The sequence below is a fragment of the Macaca thibetana genome, chromosome 5, assembly GCF_024542745.1.
Source record: "Macaca thibetana thibetana isolate TM-01 chromosome 5, ASM2454274v1, whole genome shotgun sequence".
Classification (NCBI taxonomy): Eukaryota; Metazoa; Chordata; class Mammalia; order Primates; family Cercopithecidae; genus Macaca; species Macaca thibetana.
This window is the reverse complement of record NC_065582.1, coordinates 122,818,657-122,840,631: the sequence shown is the minus strand read 5'-3', so window position 1 is coordinate 122,840,631 and position 21,975 is coordinate 122,818,657. Positions and strand designations below refer to the sequence as shown.

The window sequence follows — 21,975 nt, the reverse complement described above, 5'->3', positions numbered from 1 at the left end:
AAATGAACTCATTCAAGTGGAGTAAATTTGCTTTTTAAGACAGGGTCTCACTCTGCAGCCCAGGCTAGAGTGTAGTGGGGCCATCATGCCTCACTACAGCCTCAACCTCCCCAGGCACAGGCAGTCCTCCCACCTCAGCCTCCCAAGAAGTTGGTACTACAGGCACGTGTGCTATCATGCCCAGCTAATTTTTTAAATGTTTTATGTTGCCCAGGTTGGCTTGAATACCTGGGTTCAAGCAGTTCTCCTATCTGAGCCTCTCAAAGTGCTGGGATTATAGGTGTGAGCTACCACACCTGGCAGTTTTTCTTTCTTTTTTTTTTTTTTTTGAGATGAGTTTTGCTCCTGTTGCCCAGGCTGGAGTGCAATGGCACGATCTTGGCTCACTGCAACCTCTGCCTCCTGGGTTCAAGCAATTCTCCTGCCTCAGCCTCCAGAGTAGCTAGGATTACAGGCATGCGCCACCATACCCGGCTAATTTTGCATTTTTAATAAAGACGGGGTTTCTCCGTGTTGGTCAGGCTGGTCTCAAACTCCCGATCTCAGATAAGTCACCCACCTCGGCCTCCCAAAGTGCTGGGATACCAGGCGTGAGCCACTGCACCCGGCCAGTTTTTCAAAATTGGATTTAAAAAAATAGTAACGAACATGAAGCACTTACTACCTGTCAAGTGTTCTAAACTGATGTTACATGATGAACTGTTTAAACTATTAACTATTATATATTATTCAATGTGAGGAAATTGGGATACAGAGAGGTTAAGTAGACCAAAGACACATGGTACGTGGGTGAAACAGGGCTTTGAACTCAATCTGGCTCTGGAGGCTAAACTTTTCCCAATCACTTCCATTTACTGCCTTTCTTTTCTTTTTTTGAGATGGCGTTTCCCTCTTGCTGCCCAGGCTGGCGTGCAATGGAGCAATCTCAGCTCACTGCAACCTTTGTCTCCCGGGTTTAAGTCATTCTCCTGCCTCAGTTTCTCGAGTAGCTGAGATTACAGGCATGCACCACCACACCCGGCTAATTTTGTATTTTTAGTAGAGACAGGGTTTCTCCATGTTAGTCAGGCTGGTCTCTAACTCCCGACCTCAGGTGATCCACCCACCTCGGCCTCCCAAAGTGCTGGAATTACAGGCGTGAGCCACCACGCCCGGCCCTATTGGCTTTCTTAAAGCAGAACATTTTACTAGTTTCCTCCATGTCTTTTTGCTTTGCAGTTTAACAAATGTTGATTCTTGATACTTGCTGTCATTTAAAACTGCTTTGAAGCAAATGTAAAATCATTGTTTTTATTTTTTAAGAATAGCTGAAAGAATCAAAATATATCATCTGGAATACATAGCTAAAGTAACTACCAATTAAAAACTCAGCTATGAGAAACTATATCTTAAACAAAATAAAAAAATACAGACTAATATTTGTTGATGGGGGAGTATTAAGTTTCTATACTGTTTTTTTCTTTTTTATTGTTGAAACTGAGTCTTTCTCCGTTGCCCAGGCTGGAGTGCTCACTACAACCTCCGCCTCCCAGTTTCAAGTGATTCTCCTGCTTCAGCCTCCCGAGTAGCTGGGACTACAGGAGTGCACCACCATGCCTGGCTGATTTTTTGTTTGTTTGTTTCAGTAGAGATGGGGTTTTGCCATGTTGATCAGGCTGGTCTCGAACTCCTGACCTTAAGTGATCTGCCTGCCCCGGCCTCCTGCTGTGCTGGGATTACAGGCATGAGTCACTGCACTCTGCCTGTGTCTGTTTTTTAAATTTTCAAAGGCAAATTACAATTTTGTTTTTAAGAATAAAAAAAAGTAATGTGATTAGCTGAAGCAACTTTTTTTTTCCAGTGTGATTTTTGTTGTTGTTGTTGTTTTGAGACAGAGTCTTGCTCTGTCACCCAGGCTGGAGTGCAGTGGTGCGATCTCAGCTCACCACAACCTCTGCCTCCCGGGTTCAAGCAATTCTCCTGCCTCAGTCTCCTGAGAAGCTGGGACTACAGGCATGGGCCATCACACGAGGCTACTTTTTGTATTTTTAGTTGAGATGGGGTTTCACCATGTTGGCCACGCTGGTCTCGAACTCCTGACCTTGTGATCCGCCCGCCTCAGCCTCCCAAAGTGCTGGGATTACAGGCGTGAGCCACCGCACCCGGCCCAGTGTGATTTCAAATTCTAGTTAGAAACATGATTTTTTTTTGGTAACATCTATAATTCAGTGTTCCTGTTCAATACCTGTTCATCACTGTGATCTCCGAGATGTAAAGCATACTAAGTTCCACTTTTCCTGAATTATTCTGGTAATATTAACTTGTATAATTTAACATGTTAACTTAAAATTCTTTTATTTCATAGCAACTCCATCCATTCCTCAGATATATTAAATACTTTGTGTAAGATATGTGAATAAAATTAATTATTGAAATTATGTAAGGTAGATTTTATCTTTTAGATCACAAAAAGTAATTTTCCAGTTTGCCAGAAGCTTTGACCATTAGGTAGTTCTTAGAGGTCTGAAAAGTGAATAAAATCTATTTCTACACAAAAATTAAAGTGGCATGTTGATCTTATTTAACTTCTTCGTAGATAAGAATATAGGTAAGAACTGTGGCTTAGAGAAATTGACTGGCCCAAAGCCAGTCAGCTGATTAGTGGCAGAGTAAGTGCATCACTAGCTATTTAGTGGATCACTAATTTGATGTTTTCTTCTACTTTAATTTTTAATATTTTGTATTTTTCATAGCTGCCTATCGTTTAATATACTGCCATAAAACTAACAGGTTGTTGTTGCTTTCCACTGATGCCTGCTACCGGTAATCTACTTTATTGGAACTCTTACCCATGAAGCTCTCCAGAATTCACAAAGTGAATTTTTACAAAGATTATCACATTGGTTAACAACTTATTCATGCACCAATGACAGTACCCAGCACATCTCAGTGCTCTTTAAATGTTTGTTAAATATACATACAAATTTTGAAAGATGAGGCTGGGCATAGTGGCTCTCACCTGTAATCCTAGCACTTTGGGAGGCCGAGGTGGGCGGATCACCTGAGGTCAGGAGTCCAAGACCAGCCTGGCCAACATGGTGAAACCCCATCTCTACTAAAAATACAAAAATTACTTGGGTGTGGTGGTGTATACCTATAATCCCAGCTACTCCGGAGGCTGAGGTAGGAGAATCACTTGAACCTGGGAGGCGGAGGTTGCAGTGAGCCTAGATTATTCCATTGCATTCTAGCCTGCTCTAGCCTGGGTGACAGAGCAAGACTCTGTCTCAAAAACAAAAACAAAAACAAAAACAAAAAAACAGCCAGGTGCAGTGGCTCACATCTGTAATCCCAGCACTTTGGGAGGCTGGGGCTGGTGGATCACCTGAGGTCGGGAGTTCAAGACCAGCCTAACCAACATAGAGAAACCCCATCACTAGCCTGTAATCCCAGCTACTCAGGAGGCTGAGGCAAGAGAATTGCTTGAACCTGGGAGGCGGAGGTTGAGGTGAGCCGAGATTGCGCCACTGCACTCCAGCCTGGGCGACAGAGCAAAATTCCATCTTAAAAAATAAAAACAACAAATTTTGAAAGATGTAAATATTATATCCAACAACTTATTTTTCCATTAACTCACATCAAAGTCATGTTTTATGTTTATAATATAGGATAGCACCATCTACATCCTAGCTACTCCAAAATGAATAATATTTATAAAGTATTGTGATGTCTCTAAAGGAATATATAACATATTTTTTTCCACTTTTCTAAATGGAAGATTTTTCTTCCTTCAAAACATAATTTTTTTCTTACCAAATCCATCTGTCAATCTATTGTCTCTCCCTACCCCCATATAATCTCCGAATATAGCAGGGATTTGATATAAAACACCAGATACTTTTCTTGAAAATTTTTAAAAATTTATTTTGTAGAATCTCACTATATTGCCCAGGCTGGCCTTGAACTCCTGGGCTCAAGCAATCCTCTGCTTCAGCCTCCTGACAGCTGTGACTACAGGTACCTGCCATGCTCGGTTGAACACCAAAAACTTTTTTTTTTTTTTTTGAGACTAAGTCTTTTGGTCACCCAGACTAGAGTGCAGTGGTGCAATCTCAGCTCACTGCAACCTCTGCCTCCTGGGCTCAAGTGATTGTCCTGCCTCAGCCTCCCAGGTAGCTGAGATTACAGGTGCATGCCACCATGCCCAGCTAGTTTTTGTACTTTAAGTAGAGTCAGGGTTTCACCATGTTGGCCGGGCCGGTCTCGCACTCCTGACCTCAGGTGATCCACCTGCCTTAGCCTCCCAAAGTGCTGGGATTACAGGTGTTAGCCACCATGCCCAGCCCAAATACTTTCAACCTCTAACTTCATGTCCTCTCTTTTTGCCCTGTCCTAGATTTTCTGTAACTCATGTGCTTATCCAATGCTACCCTTTCCTCCCTAACTTATTAATTTATCATTTATAAGCCAACACTTAAAAGACACTGTTCTAAGTGCTTTATATACATTAATTCACTTAATCCTCATAACTCTACAAAGTAGGTACTATCATCCCCATTTTAGATGAGAAAACTGAGTAACAGACAGATCAAGTAATTTGTCCAAATCCCAGGTACTAAGTGATGGAGGTGGGTTAGAAACCCAGTATTCTGGCCAGGTGTGGTGGCTCAGGCTTGTAATCCCAGCACTTTGGGAGGCCAGGAGTTCGACCAGGACTGTACTCCCAGCTACTCCGGAGGCTGAGGCAGAACTGCTTGAACCTGGGAGGTTTAGGTTGCAGTAAGCTGAGATCACACCACTGCACTCAAGCCTGGGTGACAGAGTGAGACTGTGTTGCAAAAAAACCAAAACAAAACAAACAACCCCCCCTACAAAAGACCCAACCCAGCAGTCTAACTACAGTCTGCTCTTAACCACTGACTTATGGCTTCTCTGAGGTAGGTATAATAATAGAGACTCATACAGATGAAGAAAATGAAACTCAGAGATCAAGTAACTGAAAATCATCCTGTTAGCTCCAAAACCTGTATTTTTTCTGTTATATAAAAAAATAAAAAATAAAATAAAAAGTATAGAATTGGGTTCTGAAGCCATAAAGGCTGGGTTGAAATCCTGGCTCTGCCACTTAATAGCTGTGTGACCTTGAGAAAGTTACTTCTTTTTGCCAGTTTCCTTATCTTCAAAATACAGATAACAGAATTTACCACATAAGGTTATGAGAAATAAGGAAATAAGCACAAAGTGCTCAGAAAAGTTACCTTAGAAAGCACTGTTATTTTTATTTCCAACCTACCTCTTTTATTTATAAGGAAACAAAATAATTTGTCCTGTGTGCTACTCTGAGGAAGTAGCTGTAAGCCAGAGGTTAAGAGAATGAATGCTCAAGTTAGTTTGGGTTCAGATTTCCAGAAGGTGTCCTTTAGAAGGTCAACCTTCCAAAATTTCAGCATCCTCATCTGTAAGAGCACAGTATCACCTTGCAAAGTTATTTTAAAGATTAAATGAGGTGATGTACAACTAGCACATGGCAAGTGTTCAATAAATATTAATCATGCATCATCTCTGCATCTCTAGCAGCTAGCACAATGTTTACTGAATACACAGTGACACAATGAGGAAATTAGCACTTTTTTTTGTGGGTTTCCTTCACTAGTCCTCTCATTTTCTTCCCTGGCAATATCCTATTTTTACATTCACCACCTTGACATCTTCCCTCTACTTAGAGACCAGTGTAGCAGCAAAGAAAAATGGAACATTGAGCTGGGCGTGATGGCTCATGCCTGTAATCCCAGCACTTTGGGAGGCCAAGGCCGGCTGCTCACTTGAGGTCAGGAGTTCAAGACCAGCCTAGCCAAAACCCTGTCTCAACTAGAGATACAAAAATTAGCTGGACGTGGTGGTGAGCACCTGTAATCCCAGCCACTCAGGAGACTGAGGCAGGAGAATCACTTGAACCCGGGAGGTGGAGGTTACAGTGAGCCGAGAGATCCTGCCACTGCACTCCAGCCTGGGCTAGAGTGAGACTCTGTAAAAATGGAACTTTGTTGCCACTTAGTTACCACTTACCTAGTAGTAATCATATCAAATTTTTAGCAAATGGAGTGCAAGCACAAGCAGCAACCGCTGCAAATCACCAGTAAAGAAGGGGAAATGGGATTTTTATCTTATTTACCACATGAAGAACTATGAGAAAATATTGACAATTGATGTAATTACGGCATATATCTTCCTTTTTCTACTTTTAACCAAAGTTTCATTCCTATGCTTTTAAACCACACAGAACGTATGAAATCCATGTTAACATTAAGTCCATTTATTAACAAGTAGCCCAATAATTACAGTTAGGTAAATAAAATATTTCAGAACTATTTTATAGGCTGCTTTACAAATAACTCTCAAAGGTGCATTCTCTTTATGTGAAAAGTTACACATGTTCTGAGTTTAACACTGTACAATGAACTGTGAAATTTGCCTAAGCTAATACCTGTTTAACAGAATACTGAAAAACTTCAACATCATCTCTTTTCTCAAGCACCTTCATATTGCTCCCACAGTTCTTATAATCTTAATATAAATTGTCCAATAACCCAGACAAATTTCCCTGTGGACAAGAATTTTTAAAATTTAAAGTATTATATATTAATACAATCACTTTAGTTAAAAGTAAAAATGTATTGATCCACAATTGCCAAAAACCTTATGCTAAGCAAAAACTTCATTTAAGCTTAATGCTCTTTTTAACTCCTGCACGAATGCCAGATAATTCACCACTATAACGTTGCTCTTCTTTACGAACTTCACGAACCTGGCCTCTTCTTCGAATTTTGGCTCTTCTGAACTTCTCCCTGTGTTTCACTCTGGGATTGCGGTCAATCTTCTTTCTCCTAGGAGTAAGTCCCCTATTTTTAGCAATTTGATAGGTAATGGCTCTCTTTGCATTTTGATCTTCAACAGCCTGTTCTTCAGTGCTATTTTCTTCTTTCTTTCTCTTTAGCTTTTGCCTGTCTTCTATTTCTTTATAGTACTTCAGTTTAGCTTCTTCATCAAAATCAGAATCATCAGAACGATCTGTAACAGCACAGGCAGCAGCAGAAGTCTTTGAAACAGACTTTGGTTTGGGCTTGGTGGATTTTGCTTCCGGAATCAGTTCTTTCTTTACAGCATCATCCTTAAGTGTCAACAGATAACGAATTTCTGCGGACAGCTTCTGATCCACAACTGACAGCTTGTTGATCAAATTTCGGTAGGTAACAAGCCTTTCTATGACAGGATGTCCATGTGCTGGGACTCTCCTAGCTTTCAGGATCAAATAAAAACTGATGTTCGAACAATAATTCAAGTAGAGGTTGTACTTGGTCCTCAAATATTGGCTTCCTTTTCCAGGTGGAATGATCCCTTGTTCCACCAACTGTAACAATGGCTCCAGCTCATCCTTCACCTCTGTCAACTTGACTTTCAGGTCTTCTATCAGCTCCAAGAGTTCTGGGGATTCCTTTCGCAACATTTTCAGCTTCTCCTTCACTGAAACTTTAGCCAAATCCTTCACGACCCGTGTCTCAGTCTCATCTACCTGAGGCACTGGTTTTGCAAAGGCCTCAACCCAGGCGACACCAAAATCGTCCTCTTGCAGCGCTTGGGCTAGGCGCCGCTGAATGATCTGTGCCTCCTCCTCCTCCTCTCTTTCCTCCTCCTCTGCCTCCTGTTGACCCTGCCGGCCTCGGGACTTGGAACCATAGTCCGTGTCATAGTAAAGTTTTTTCCTCTGACCCCACGACAAACTGGGATCCACAGAGGCCTCAGCATCACTCTGCACGGAGCTCCCACCATCATCATCGGCATTCTCCTCCTCCTCCTCCCCCGCACTCCCCTCATCTTCGTCGTCCTCATCGTCCACATCTAGGGCTAGCACCTCCTCCTCCTCCTCCTCGCCATCCTCCTCGTCTCCACTCTGTTCTTCATTCCAGCCCTTAGCTAAGGCGGCCCGGGATCGTGCCTCATGAAAGTCATCTACCTGATCTTGGTAGTAGCTGGTGTCCCCTGGTGAGGGTGGCAATCCTAAATCATCTCCGTTTTCGTCGGTGAGCGTGGGACCTGCCTTGGCTCGCACAGCTGCCCACTTAGCTGCTCCGCGCCGCCGGGATCTCCCCACCATGGCTCACAATCTCAGGTTTTACAGCGACTCCGGACTTTCGGCCACCTCTGACTTCGGTGCAGGAATCAGACGCTCCGATAACTCGTGGCTTTAAACAGCCGCGCGCTCCCCTGCCACCAGAGTTTGCAGACTCAGGATCCGCTACAGGAATTTCTTTTACCTTCCGGCCCCCAGCATGCTCTCCGCGTGGCGTACGATTCAGGACTTCCGCTCGGTCCCTTAGGCGAGGTCACGTTGATACCAACTTCCTTTTCGCTGTGCCCTTTGACGCCAGTCGATTCCGGTGAATTAAAATCTTTCCGTGTGGAAACGATAGGATAAGGAAGTTCCGTTCCACCGAACCCTTTCTTGGGGCTCATGCGCTTATTCTGGAGTGCCTGGGCGTGGCTGGCGGACGGAATCTTGACGGCACCTCCAGGCGAGATCCAGACGGCCAATAGAGGGCGCTGCGCTTTACGCCCTGGAGAAGTCGTGGGGGCATTCCATGGAGTTTTAACTGCGCGTGTACCTGGCATTTGCGACCGGCAGGCGTGTGCTAGTGTAGTTCTCCTGCTCCCTTGTTTTCTCTTTTCTGCTTATCAGGCTGGAAGTTAATCAGATTGTTTTTCTCTCATACCCACCCCCCCGCCCCACCACCACATTTCTGGGCACCACAGCCTCAGGCAGCGCCGCTAGACTCCAGAATCCCGCGGGAGGTTTCCGGGGGAGAGCGCAGGCCGGACCTCCGGCTCGGGTTTACTCATCCCCCTCGCCCTCTCCCTGCTTACAGAGCTCGGGGACCCGCTCCATGGGGATCGATAAACCTAGATGACCCTGAGGCTGACGGTGGGAAGGCAGAGCCCCACTGCAGGGTCTGACTCTTCTCGAGGAGATCTGCCCTGAATGTTAGAGTAATTCAGGGTGTAAGTTTTTAGGCATTACATATGCAAGGTTCGGGGTTAGTATTATGATACCTTTTAATGTAGGTGGTTGGAAGCTGAACTTTTGATATGTTGCTAAAATTAATGGTGACATGGCTGGGCGCGGTGGATTACGCCCGTAATCCTAAGCACTTTGGGAGGTCGAGGTGGGTGATCATTTGAGGTCAGGAGTGCAAAATCAGCCTAGCCAACAATGGTGCAACCCAGTCTCTACTAAAAATACAAAAAAAATTAGCAGGGCTTGGGGCGGGCACCTGTAATCAATCCCAGCTACTCGGGAGGCTGAGGCAGGAGAATCACTTGAACCCTGGAGGCGGAGGTGGCAGTGAGGCGATATCGCACCACTGCACTCTACCCTGGGCGACAGACGGAGACTCTGTCTCAAAAAAATAAATAAAATAAAATTAATGGTGACAATTTCTTTGTTTTCTTTTCTTTTCTTTTTTTTTTTTGAGACAGAGGCTCGCTCTGTCGCCAGGCTGGAGTGCAGTGGCGATCTCGGCTCACTGCCACCTCCGATCCCCTGGTTCAAGTGATTCTCCTCCCTCAGCCTCCCGTGTAACTGGGATTACAGGCACACGCCACCACCCCCAGCTAATTTTTGTATTTTCAGTAGAGACGGGGTTTCACCATGTTGGCCAGGATGGTCTCGATCTGCTGACCTCGTGATCCGCCCGCCTCGGCCTCCCAAAGTGCCGGGATTACAGGCGTGAGCCACCGCATCCGGCCAAAGGTGACAATTTCTTTGCAGAAAGTATAGTGTCATTAGGTTAATAGAAATAATGCAAAATTTTAGAAAAGTGATACTTTAAACATTTTCCAAGTACCTAAAGGTGTCTGAAACATTTTGAAATTTTTACAAGATTTTAGAAAATAAAATTTAGAAAGATGTGGGCAAAAGTTATGTTCTGATGGTAAGCATGAATTTATTTCTTAATGTAAATTTTAGTACATTTTGTCATTTAGCAGATATTAACTGCTTACTCTTTGTTGCAGAATGCCACAGACAGTAGTGGATCCAAAGATGAATCAGCTAGTTAAGGACTTTATAATCAGGTAGAAAATAAGACGCTCATACAGATTACCGGAATACAAGGCAGTGTATGATGTAAACCCAGTGCTGTAAGAGAACGGAGGGGTAAGAGATAACCTTTAGATTGCTGTTTTGGGAATATTGCTTAAAGAATATGACATCTGTGCTAGGACTGTAGTTATTTCCTTGCTTTAAATGTTAAATTTTCATTATTTAAACATTAAGTTTTATTTAGACACATAAAACAAATACTAATTGTTCATTTTAATTGCAAATTATTTGAGAATTTAGTCAGGCTTCAAGACTAAAATGCATATTTTATTATAGATAAGTTAGAAAAATATTTTGGATATTGTAAATGGGAATGATCATATTAATATTATTTAGTTTATACTAAATATTAAATTTCCTATCAGAACAGAGTTGCAGTATTCAATGCATATTCAGAGAGTATTGTATTCTAACATTCTCAGAGCCTTTGTTTTTAGAGACAGGTGCTTGCTATGTTCCCCAGGCTGGATAGAACTCCTGGGCTTATGTGATCTCCTGCCTCAGCCCCCTGAGTAGCTGAGACTAAAGGTGCAAGCCGCTTCACCCAGTTTTTCAGATCCTTTTGATAAAGAACAATTGATTCTCCTGCCTCAGCCTCCCACGTAGCTGGGATTACAAGCACCTGCCACCACACCTGGGTAATTTATCTGTTTTTAGTAGAGATGGAGTTTCACCATGTTAGCCAGGCTGGTCTCAAGCTCCTGACTTCAGGTGATCTGCCCATCTCAGCCTACCAAAGTGCTGGGATTACAGGTGTGGGCCATTGCGGCCAGCCAATTTGAATCTTTATTATGTTATTGCAATATCTGACTCAGGAGTTAGCAAGCTACACTAATGAGAGCCAGCAGGTTTTTTTTTTTTTTTTAAATATTCTTTTTGCCTTACTCTAAGCCCTTTATGGGATTTTCTTACTATGGAAATTAGGGAGTCTGTGAATGACACATTAGGTGATGACACATTAGGATACTTCTTTCAGGGCATTTGTTCTGGGTGTTGGAGGTATTGTATGATCACATTAGCTTAAACTAATCTTTATTTCTTCCTGGACTGTTGAAGCAATTATAATTAATAATAGCTAACACTGAGAGTGGTTATTATGTGCTAGATACCGTTGTAAGCTCTTGAAACCATTATAACCCTGTGAAAAGTTACTATAATAATCTGTAATTGGAGATGAGAAAATTAGGCACATATAGCTTAAGTGAGGTCATAAAGCTGATAAGTGTTAGAACTAGATTTAAACCAGAACAGTCCGGCTTCAGAATCCATGCTGTGCTATAGCTAAGTACTATACTAAACTGGCTTTCAACTTTTCCTTTAATAGGTCTCCTTTTAGTCTCTGGTACATTTGATCTGGTACATCAGATATATCTTCCTAGAATATCATTTCTGTCACCCCATATCCTGGTTCAGAAACTTTCATTTCCTATCAAGATAGTAAAAACTCATTTATTAACAGCATACATGGCTATCCTGAAGTTTTACCCCAAAACAACCTTTCCAGCCATACCTTTCATTACTACAAAAACCTTCAATGCTAACCTAAGTACTCTACTATGCTTTATTCTCATTTGTAACTTTACTAATCTTCTGGGTGCTCAGAATTACCTGTATCAGAAATTTACAAATCATTGCAGATATCTTTTTGTTTAAGAAATTCTCACGTAAGCCCATCTATAAGAGGACCTGTACGAGGCTATTTGAAAAGTTATTTTTGGTAGCAGCAAGTTAGAGACAACCTGGATATCCATCACTGGCACAGCGGATCAATAAAATGTTGTGGAAGAATAGCATGGAATTTAGGAGCATAGAGTGATCATACATTCTGGCTTGCCCTAGGATGACCTTGTTTAACCTGTTATCCCAGTGTAATTATTCATAGCACCTCCTTTCACTCTCATGATTAAGATGATAATTTTTTTTTTTTTGAGACAGAGTTTCACTCTTGTCACCCAGGCTGGAGTGCAATGGCACAATCTCAGCTCACTGCAACCTCCGCCTCCCAGATTCAAGCAATTCTCCTACCTCAGCCTCCCGAGTAGCTGGGGTTACAGGCGCCTGCCACCAAGCCTAGCTAATTTTGGTATTTTTAGTAGAGACGGGGTTTCACTATGTTGGCCAGGCTGGTCTCGAACTCCTGACCTCAGGTGACCCACCCCTCATCCTCCCAAAGTGCTGGGATTACAGACTTGAGCCATCATGCTTGGCCAAGATGATACATTTCATAGACATTTTAACTATATAGTAATTGGAAGCAGTAGTCCATATGGCAACATGAATGGAACTTTAAAACAATGTGCTAAGGGAAAAAAGTAAAAAATAGAACATAATAAATAATATACCATTCACAAAAATTAAAAATGCAGGCACAATAATATAACAATACACATTTTGCAGGAATATAATCAAACAAAATAATATACATTAAACACAAAAGAATAGCTGCTTATGGAAGATGAAGAATGGGATAAGGGTTGGATATTAAAAGGAATAGAAGAGGACATTTCCACAGACCAATAATAATGTGCCAGGAACTGAGGAGAATAATTAACTGCACCTGAGATTTCATTAAAAAACAAATGAGCAAACAAAAAAGGACTATATCAATTCATAACTTAAAATCCTGCAGAAGCTTCCCAACGTCTATAGCAGGGGTGTCCAATCTTTTAGCTTCCCACTGTCTGTAGCAGGGGCGTCCCATATTTTAGCTTCTCAATGTCTATAGCAGGGGTGTCTAATCTTTTAGCTTCCCAATGTCTATAGCAGGGGTGTCTAATCTTTTAGCTTCCCAATGTCTATAGCAGGGGTGTCTAATATTTGGCTTCCCTGGGCCACACTGGAAGAATAATTGTCTTGGGTCACACATAAAATATAGTAACACTAACAATAGGTCGCCAGGCGCGGAAACTCACACCTATAATCCCAGCACTTTGGGAGGCTGAGGTGGGCAGATCGCCCCAGGTCAGGAGTTTGAGAGCAGCCTGGCCAACATGGTGAAACCCTGTCTCTACTAAAAATACAAAAATTAGCCAAGCGTGGTGGTGCACGCCTGTAATCTCAACTACTCAGGGGGCTGAGGCAGAAGAATCGCTTGAATCCGGGACGCAGAGGTTGCAGTGAGCCAAGATTGCGGCACTGCACCCCAGCCTCGGTAAAAAAGCTAGACTCCATCTCAAAAAAAAAAAAAAAAAATTGCAAAAGAACTTACAATCTTTTAAGAAAGTTTACAGATTTGTGTTGGGGTGCGTTCAGAGTTGTCCTGGGCTTCGTATGGCCTGCAGGCTGTGGGTTGGACAAGCTTGGTCTACAGGATCAAATTCATATGCTTCATCGCCACAGTCCTGCATAGATCTCAAACTTCCTCTCTATCAGTTATGTGTAATTGTGCCTGATTTGTGTTGTTAGGTGGACAGTGACTTTTTCCTTTAGCGTCCATAGCCAAGTTCAGACTCAGCCTCCGAAGGTTATGGTTTCCTAGATAGATACTAGATTATATAGTAATCTTTCTTGGCAAGAGTGGGGTGTGAGAAGGCAGTGGAAATGCAGTCAGTCAGTCCAGGTATGTATGTTTCTATACTCTGTCAGCACTTCAAAGCAGTAACCTTTAACAGCATCGTGTCTTTTGAGCTTCCATAGTCACCAGCACAGGTCTTCACATTTAAAAGTAATTAACAAGATGAAATATTTAATATACAGCTTTCATGAACTTAATAGTTGAGGCTTGGCATGGTGGCTCACACCTGTAATCCCAGCACTTTGGGAGGCCAAGGTGGGCGGATTGTCTGAGGTCAGGAGTTTGAGACCAGCTTGGCTAACATGGTGAAACCCTGTCTCTACTAAAAATGCAAAAATTAGTTGAGTGTGGTGGCGCATGCCTGCAGTCCCAGCTACTTGGGAGGCTGAGGCAGGAAAATTGCTTGAACCTGGGAGGCGGAGGTTGCAGTGAGCTGAGATCGTGCCACTGCACTCCAGCCTGGGTGACAGAGCAAGACTCCATCACCAAAAAAAAAAAAAAGAAAAAAGAAAAAAAAAAAAGACAATAGTTGAATACATATTACTTTTTAAAAAAATTTTTATTATTATACTTCAAGTTCTAGGGTACAGGTGCACAACGTGCAGGCTCATTACATGTGCCGTGCTGGCCTGTTGCACCCATCAACCCGTCATTTACATTAGGTATCTCTCCCAATGTTATTCTTCCCCCCACCCTCCACTGCACGACAGGCCCCAGTGTGTGATGTTCCCCATCCTGTGACCAAGTGTTCTCATTGTTCAGTTCCCACCTATGAGTGAGAACATCCAGTGTTTGGTTTTCTGTCCTTGTGATAGTTTGCTGAGAATGATGGTTTCCAGCTTTATTCATGTACCTGCAAAGGACATGAACTCATCCTTTTTTATGGCTGCATAGTATTCCATGGTGTATATGTGCCACATTTTCTTAATCCAGTCTGTCACTGATGGACATTTGGGTTGGTATCAAGTCTTTGCTATTGTGAATAGTGCTGCAATAAGCAGCGTATTATGTTTTTTCCCAGCATCACTGACTAGGCTGGGATGACTGAAGTTGTCAAAAGAAGTAGCTTTTCTTAAAAATGTGCATAAAGGTAGTAATATTAAAAATAATAATTTGATATAAGACTTACAGTAGGCAAATGTATTCTTGGTGTTAATACCTATCAATATATTTAGATAATTTAATATAACCTCAGAAACATGCTGAACTATTTTTGGACTCAAAAGAGAAAGAAAGATTATATTTAGTTATAAGAAAGAAAATGGATGAAGTTCAGTTGCCATCTGCTTTCATTTCATCTAGTTTCATCTGTCAGAAACCACTTACTCTGAAACAAGTATGTCATAGATTCTTTTTGCAAATAAGGTCTGTATCTATTTTAAGTCACAAAAGTCCTAAAAGTGACTTGGAAGTAAAATACAGTGCTTCTACTGAAATATGTGGTAAATATTTTAGCTTTTAAGCTTTAATTTAAAAGGACTTGGTTTGGTAGCCTTCATTACAAAATGAAGAATTTAGTGAAATTATGACACTGCTTTCCTTTCCAAACTCTAATTCAACTAAAAACTTGGCAATTACTTTCTAAAGATTATTTAATCACTTTTAATTTTTTCTTTGCATGAGAAAACTTGAGGATACAATTATTATTTTTTGATACAATTATTTTGATATTAAATATTGACCCAGTGATAATTATAGCTTTGGTGGTGAAGGTCTTTTGAAACACAGCCCATGTTAAAATTTTTTCCTTAGTCACCCCTCATTCTCTATAGAATCAAGTTCTTATCTCTAAGCCAATATTCAGGGCCTGCCTTTATCTGGCCCCAACTTATTTTTCCAACTGCTTTCCCACTTTCATGAATTATATGTTCTAGCCAAACTAGATACTCATTTTTTTTTTTTTCTCTTTTCAAGATTTTTATTCTCTTGGCCTCTCTTTGGGTTGTCTCATATTTCAATACTTATATGGCCTTCAAGGCCCAGCTAAGATTGTGTCTTCTTTAGGCTGTCTTCTCTGATATACTTCCTTCTATTAACATCTAATAGTCCTTAACTCTTCCTTTCTTAGGGATTTCTAAATATTTTCTCCATTGTGTTAAGACTAGTTATGTACTTGTCTTGGCCGGGCGTGGTGGCTCATGCCTGTAATCCCAGCACTTTGGAGGCCAAGGCGGGTGGATTGTTGGAGGACAGGAGTTACAAAAATTAGCCTGGTGTGGTGATGCATGCCTGTGTCCCAGCTACTTGGGAGGCTGAAACAGGAGAATTGCTTGAACCCAAGAGGCAGAGGTTGCAGTGAGCCAAGATCGTGCCACTGTTCTCCAGCCTGGGCAATAGAGCGAGACTCTTCTAAAAAAAAAAAAAAAAAAAAAAAAACAAAAAAGATTTAAGCAGGGGCCAAGAAATGGGAAGTTAAGTTTTGTATGTATTTGATTTGAGATGTCTCTGAAGCCATTTAAGTGCCTAGATGTCTTCTAGACAGTTTGATGTATGGATCTCTTTAGAGAAAGAAATTTTGATGTCTTTCAAATTCAGTTGAAACATGGGACCATATTTGATATTTAACTAAAAGCAAATAAAATACAATTTTGGATTGTTCTGACTTAAGTAACTAGCACACGTGAACTAGTAGACCAAAGGTGTTATACTATCTACCTGCTACTAGAGTTACAAGACTACCTATTTCCAGGTGTCAAATTAAAAAGGCTTGGATTGACTGGGCACAGTGACTCATGCCTGTAATCCCAGCACTTTGGGAGTCTGAGGGAGGCGCATTGTTTGAGATCAAGAATTCGAGACCAGCCTGGCCCACATGGTGAAACCCCATCTCTACTAAAAATATAAAAATTAGCTGGGTGTGGTGGCCCACACCTGTACTCTCACCTACTCGGGAGGCTGAGGCAGGAGAATCATTTGAACCCAGGAGGTCTTGGAGGTTGCAGTGAGCCAAGACTGCACCACTGCACTCTAGCCTGGGCAGCAGAGTGAGACTCCATCTCAAACAAACAAACAAAAAAAAAACAACAACCAAAAAAAGTGAGCTCCGTTAAATTTCAATAAGGTATTAGAAATTATTAAAAATGACCTAAGAATTTAATAAGCTATTTGCAAATGTGATCTTGATCTATATCTATTTTGGGTAGAGATATATTATTTATGCTATGAGCAAAAGGGAATCATTAGAGGGTTTTAAACAGGGAAGGACTGGAAAATTGACAGAAGGAAGTTAATGCAAGATAGTGATAGTCATCAAAGTGATGAGTTCTTGTGTCTAAATCAGGGTCCTGGGAATACGGATATGAAAAGTAGGCAGATTAAGAGCTAAGCATTATGCTAAAGTAATTGTTTATGTGTTGTAGCTATGTTCTAACATGTTCCATGCTTTACACTTATCAATTTAATTCTCATCAATCTTGTGAAGTACGTACTAAAGTGATGCCCATTTTATAGATGAAACAGAGAAAACAAGATTTGATAACTTGTCAGAGTCCCATTTGCACCCAGGCTATAACTGACTCCAGAGGCCTTGCTCTTTTGTTCAGTAGGAAGACTGAGTAGAAGTGTTTCTTAAGACACATCTTTACAGTTGCATCTGATATTTTAAAAATAACTGACTGGATATTCCTCACCACAGATTTATGCTTTCTCCTTATTAGGGAAAATGAACTTAGTATGACACTTACGTATGATGTGAACACTCTGAATAGAAGAGTTAGAACAAGAAAATTGTATTTTCTTATCTACTTTCCCAACTAAATCTTTAGAGTTCCCTTTTGGTGTTCTTTCATATCCTTTTTTTGGGTGCCATCTGATATTGCTCTTTATGAACACCTCTCTGCATCTGGAAAACATTAATATACAAAATTATACACATAAGAAAAGTGCCATAAAGTAATATGCCAACCGAGTAAAATGGTATACAAGATACAAGATGAATTTATTAGCAAAGAAGAAATAAAGTAAAGGAGTGAACAGAATGGAATGACATTTAGACCTACTTGAATTCGTTTGAAAGATTTCAGGATTTTTGATGAGGATGAGCAGGAAGGAAAGAGAAATAAATTTATGGGAAGGAAAATGATATAATAAAAAAGATTCTGAAACAGGAATTAGCAGATCATATACAGGAGAAGGAAAGCAGACATATTTGACTAGAGCAGTTAGAAGTTTTCTTAAAGCAGAGAAGGACTAGACCACTGGAATGGATGAATCGAAGGGAGCATATTCTTTTTGTTTGAGGGGTATCCTGGAAACCTTACTTATTATTGTGTCCCTAGACAGATTACCATGAAATCTAACCAGACTTTTTTCAAATGAATTTTTGGAAGTAGGCCCTTTTTAAACTAGGACCTGCCCTGCAGGTGATATGGTGAAGGGAAATAGCTCTGTGTGATGGTCAAACCACTGACATGTAATATCTCAAACAGCAATTCTATGAAAAGCCACTGCAGGTGCAAGTTTATTTAAAAGCCGACCACAACACAGGTGCAATTCTCCTCATAAACATTTAACCACAGAGGACTACCCTAAAAGTCTATATGGAAAGCTGTTTGAAAAAAAGAAGTCAATTTTTTTGTTTGTATTTTTTAATTTTTAGTAAGATTTTGGAATGAAGTTTCTTCATATTTTGAGATTTTTTTAAAAATTCAGCTTTTGCCTTTTTTTTTTTTTTTTTTTTTCTTTTTTTTTTTTTTTTTTGAGACGGAATCTCACTCTGTCGCCCAGGCTGGAGTGCAGTGGCATGATCTTGGCTCACTGCAACCTCTGTGTCCCAGGTTCAAGCAATTCTCCTGCCTCGGCTCCTGAGTATCTGAGATTACAGGCATGTGCCATCATTCCCAGCTACTTTTTGTATTTTTAGTAGAGATGGGGTTTCACCATGTTGGCCAGGCTGGTTTTGAACTCCTGACCCCAAATGATCCGCTTCCCTTGGCCTCCCAAAGTGTTGGAATTATAGGTGTGAGCCACTGCACCCAGCTGACCAGCTTTTGCCTCCTGATACATAAATATAAATTTTACATATACTGTGCTTGGATAGAGATCAATATTTGAAGAAACTCTGCATATAAGAACAAAAATGTTTAGGGTTAAAAAATGCCAGTTAGCATTATCAGACATTTAATGAGGTAGGAAGTCACAAAGATTAGGAAGGAGGGTATCAAAGGGTATCAAAGTTGAGTAAAAATGCTCCGTTTGACTTTTAATCATTTAATGCTTATACAATATCAGAAAAAAAAATCATTCAGTGTATACCTCTGCAAAAATAAGCTAAAGATTTTGTTTTATTTTGAGACAGAGTCTTGCTTTGTTGCCCACACTGGAGTGCAGCGGTGTGATCCTGGGTCACTGTAGCCTCCTCCTTCTGGGTTCAAGCGATTCTCCTGCCTCAGCTTCCCAAGTAGCTGGGAGTACAGATGTACTTCACCACATCTGGCTAATTTTTGTATTTTTAGTAGAGCTGGGGTTTTACTACGTTGGTCAGGCTGGTCTCAAACTTCTGACCTCAGGTGATCCATCAGCCTCAGCCTCCCGAGGTTCTGGAATTACAGGCATGAGCCGCCTTGTTCAGCCAGCTAAAGCATTTTTGTTAGACAAAATCATTTTTTATTATTTAACTTAAGTTATGGATTTACTTATTTAAGTTATGGATTTCTAAGTTTTTTATTGTATATATTTATGGGTTACAATGTGATGTTTTGATGTATGCATACCTTGTGAAATGATTAAGTCTAATGTTTCAATTCCCCCACCCCCAAAAAATGCCAATTAGAAGAAATTTCTCCATATAGATGTGAAAAAATAGTATTAATGGCTCTTGGTATTGTGAGAGGTAAAATGGACTGGAAGTTAAGAGGCTTAGGCTCTCTACCTTTAGCTTTAGAATGACTAAGATTGATTCTGAAGTCCAAAATAGATTCTAAGCTTATACAATTGAAATGGGGGAAAAGGCTGGGAATGGTGGCTCACACCTGTAATCCCAGCACTTTGGGAGGCCAAGGCGGGTGGATCACTTGAGGTCAGGAGTTTGAGACGAGCCTGACCAACATGGCGAAACCCCGTCTCTACTGAAAAAGACGAAAATTAGCCAGGCGTAGTGGTTTATACCTGTAGTTCCAGCTACTGAGGAGGCTGAGGCAGGAGAGTCGCTTGAACCCAGGAGGCGGAGGTTGCGGTGAGCCGAGATCATGTCACTGCACTCCATCTTGGGTGACAGAGCGAGACTCTATCTCAAAAGGAAAAAAGAAATGGGGGAAAAAAGTTAATCCTATAAAGTGCATGGTGTTGTTTATCTACTACGATTCTTCCCCTCACTCTGCTGCAGCTACAAGGGCCTTCCTTCCTGCTCCTCATCCTGTGTGGGCCAAGCTCTTTCTTATTTTGCGCTTTTTACTTGCTGTTTCCTTTCTTGGAGTAGTGTTTGCCTGACTCTAGGTCAGGCGGAATGTCCCTTCCAAACACTGCAAATATAGTTGCAATTGCTTCTGTACTCCTTAATATTATTCAACATATTTTAAAACTTTTATTGATAATGATTCTGGATAAGTCATGTCTGCTCTTGTGAATTTGGACGGAGAGTGCCCTACAGGAGTTTTAGGAAGTTCAGAGCAACCCGGCAAGGATCTTGGTAGGAGGACCGATTGTCAGATCAAGGGCTATACCTCAGTTTTGTCATAGTAAAACAACCAGGCTGGGCGCAGTGGCTCTCACCTGTAATCCCAACACTTTGGGAGGCTGAGGCCGGCGGATCACTTGAGGTCAGGAGTTCAAGATCAGTCTGGCCAACATGGTAAAGCCCCGTCTTTACTGAAAATACAAAAATTAGCCAGGCGTGTTGGCACATGTCTGTAGTCCCAGCTACTTGCGGGGCTGAGGCACAAGAATTGCCTGAACCTGGGGGCTGAGGTCGCAGTGAGCCGAGGTTGTGCCACTGCACTCCAGCCTTGGGGACAGAAAGAGACTCCATGTCATAAAAAAACAAAAAAACAAAAAAAAACCCCTCTTTCTCGTTGTCTTTCGTTAGTAACTTTATGCATGACTTGTGAAATTCTGGGATATTTGGGGACTTTTAGTTTTGTGGTATTAAATTAATAGCAGTTATATATTCATGGTAAGTATATATACACACACACGAGATGAATTTTCCACTCTGAATGCTTTGTCTTGCTTCACTTCTCTTGGACATGGTTTTTGCTGTTAGCTTCTCTTGGCAGCAGATCTTTCCTCCAGTGCTAATAGAATCTTCCCTCAGTTTATTTCTCTGGGTTGATTCAAAAGTTACTTTTTATTGTTCAGTGTCTCAAGCGTATAGAAGTTAGAGAGGTGGTATATACGGAGAAGATTTAAAGGCTGTGCTTTTGATGGCCCTTTAACATATTTTAGAAGCTATGTTTTAGGGAAATAAATATCTCCATTTCCTCCCTGTATTCCTTGCAAATGTGGCATTTAATTCTGGGTTTCTGGGACTGTTATATATACCTGGTTGCAAAAGTAGTCATGGAGTTCCTCTGTAATAGACTTTGTAAATATCTCAGATATAAAATGCTTATCTCAAGTATACATTTTATAGTATTCTTTTAAAATTATTTCTTTTTATGTCCTCTGAAATAAATAGATTCTGGAATATATCCATGAGAGTGCTAAGGAAATGAAAGATGATACTTTTTAGGGAAATCCAGGACTGATGATGCTCTTTCAATTCACTTAACACTTATAATAACACTAAAGATTCTGTCAGATATATTTAGGGTATCACACACACACAAAAGATTTCTTTTTTCTAGCACATTTGGGAACACTGATAAGTTATTTCTAAATCTAAAAGATTTTGGGGTTACTTGGAATTTACAGATTGACATTTAATTCCAGGTTTTGTGTAGACTTCATATTTTCCCTCGTAATTTTTAGAGCTGATTAAGCAATATTGTTTATTAGTAAAATTTGTTTTTCATATAAAGTTCAAGGACAAATGGGAAATGGGAATTATTACATTAAATGTAGAAATTAATCCATTAAAAGGAAAATCAAGAGATTTCAGCTGCATCTCAGATTTAAGGCCAAGAAGGCTATTAAAAAATATCATCGTCTCTTTTAAGAGTTTAAGTGGCAAAATGCCAGGCTACTATCAAGACTCCTTTTATATTAGGGAAGGCTTTCAAGGGGAGAAATGAGGTGATATTAAAATAGAGAACAAAGGAGAGATTGGCCTTTTATGATAAGTATTCATGTTACCTTATGGATGAAACCCAGACTTTGAGTCTGTGTGATAGTACAGATGTATGAGTTAACTTGAGATGAACTGCTGTACCCAAAATGTGCTTATTAATGG

At 40.9% G+C, this 21,975-nt stretch overlaps 2 protein-coding genes across 2 annotated transcripts in view; one reads left to right on the top strand and one right to left on the bottom strand.

Annotated features, from left to right (window-relative positions):
• Positions 1–6,270: 6,270 nt before the first annotated feature.
• Positions 6,271–8,331, bottom strand: UTP3 (UTP3 small subunit processome component). Its single transcript, XM_050791412.1, has one exon. It carries the CDS (start codon positions 8,129–8,131, stop codon positions 6,695–6,697), a length of 1,437 nt encoding a protein of 478 aa, XP_050647369.1. The 5' UTR covers positions 8,132–8,331; the 3' UTR covers positions 6,271–6,694.
• Positions 8,332–10,170: 1,839 nt separating this feature from the next.
• Positions 10,171–21,975, top strand: part of JCHAIN (joining chain of multimeric IgA and IgM) — a 31,211-nt gene continuing 19,406 nt past the window's right edge. The window contains exon 1 of the mRNA XM_050791442.1: positions 10,171–10,189. The gene's annotated coding sequence lies outside the window, so the exon portion shown is untranslated. The remainder of the gene's footprint in view (positions 10,190–21,975) is intronic.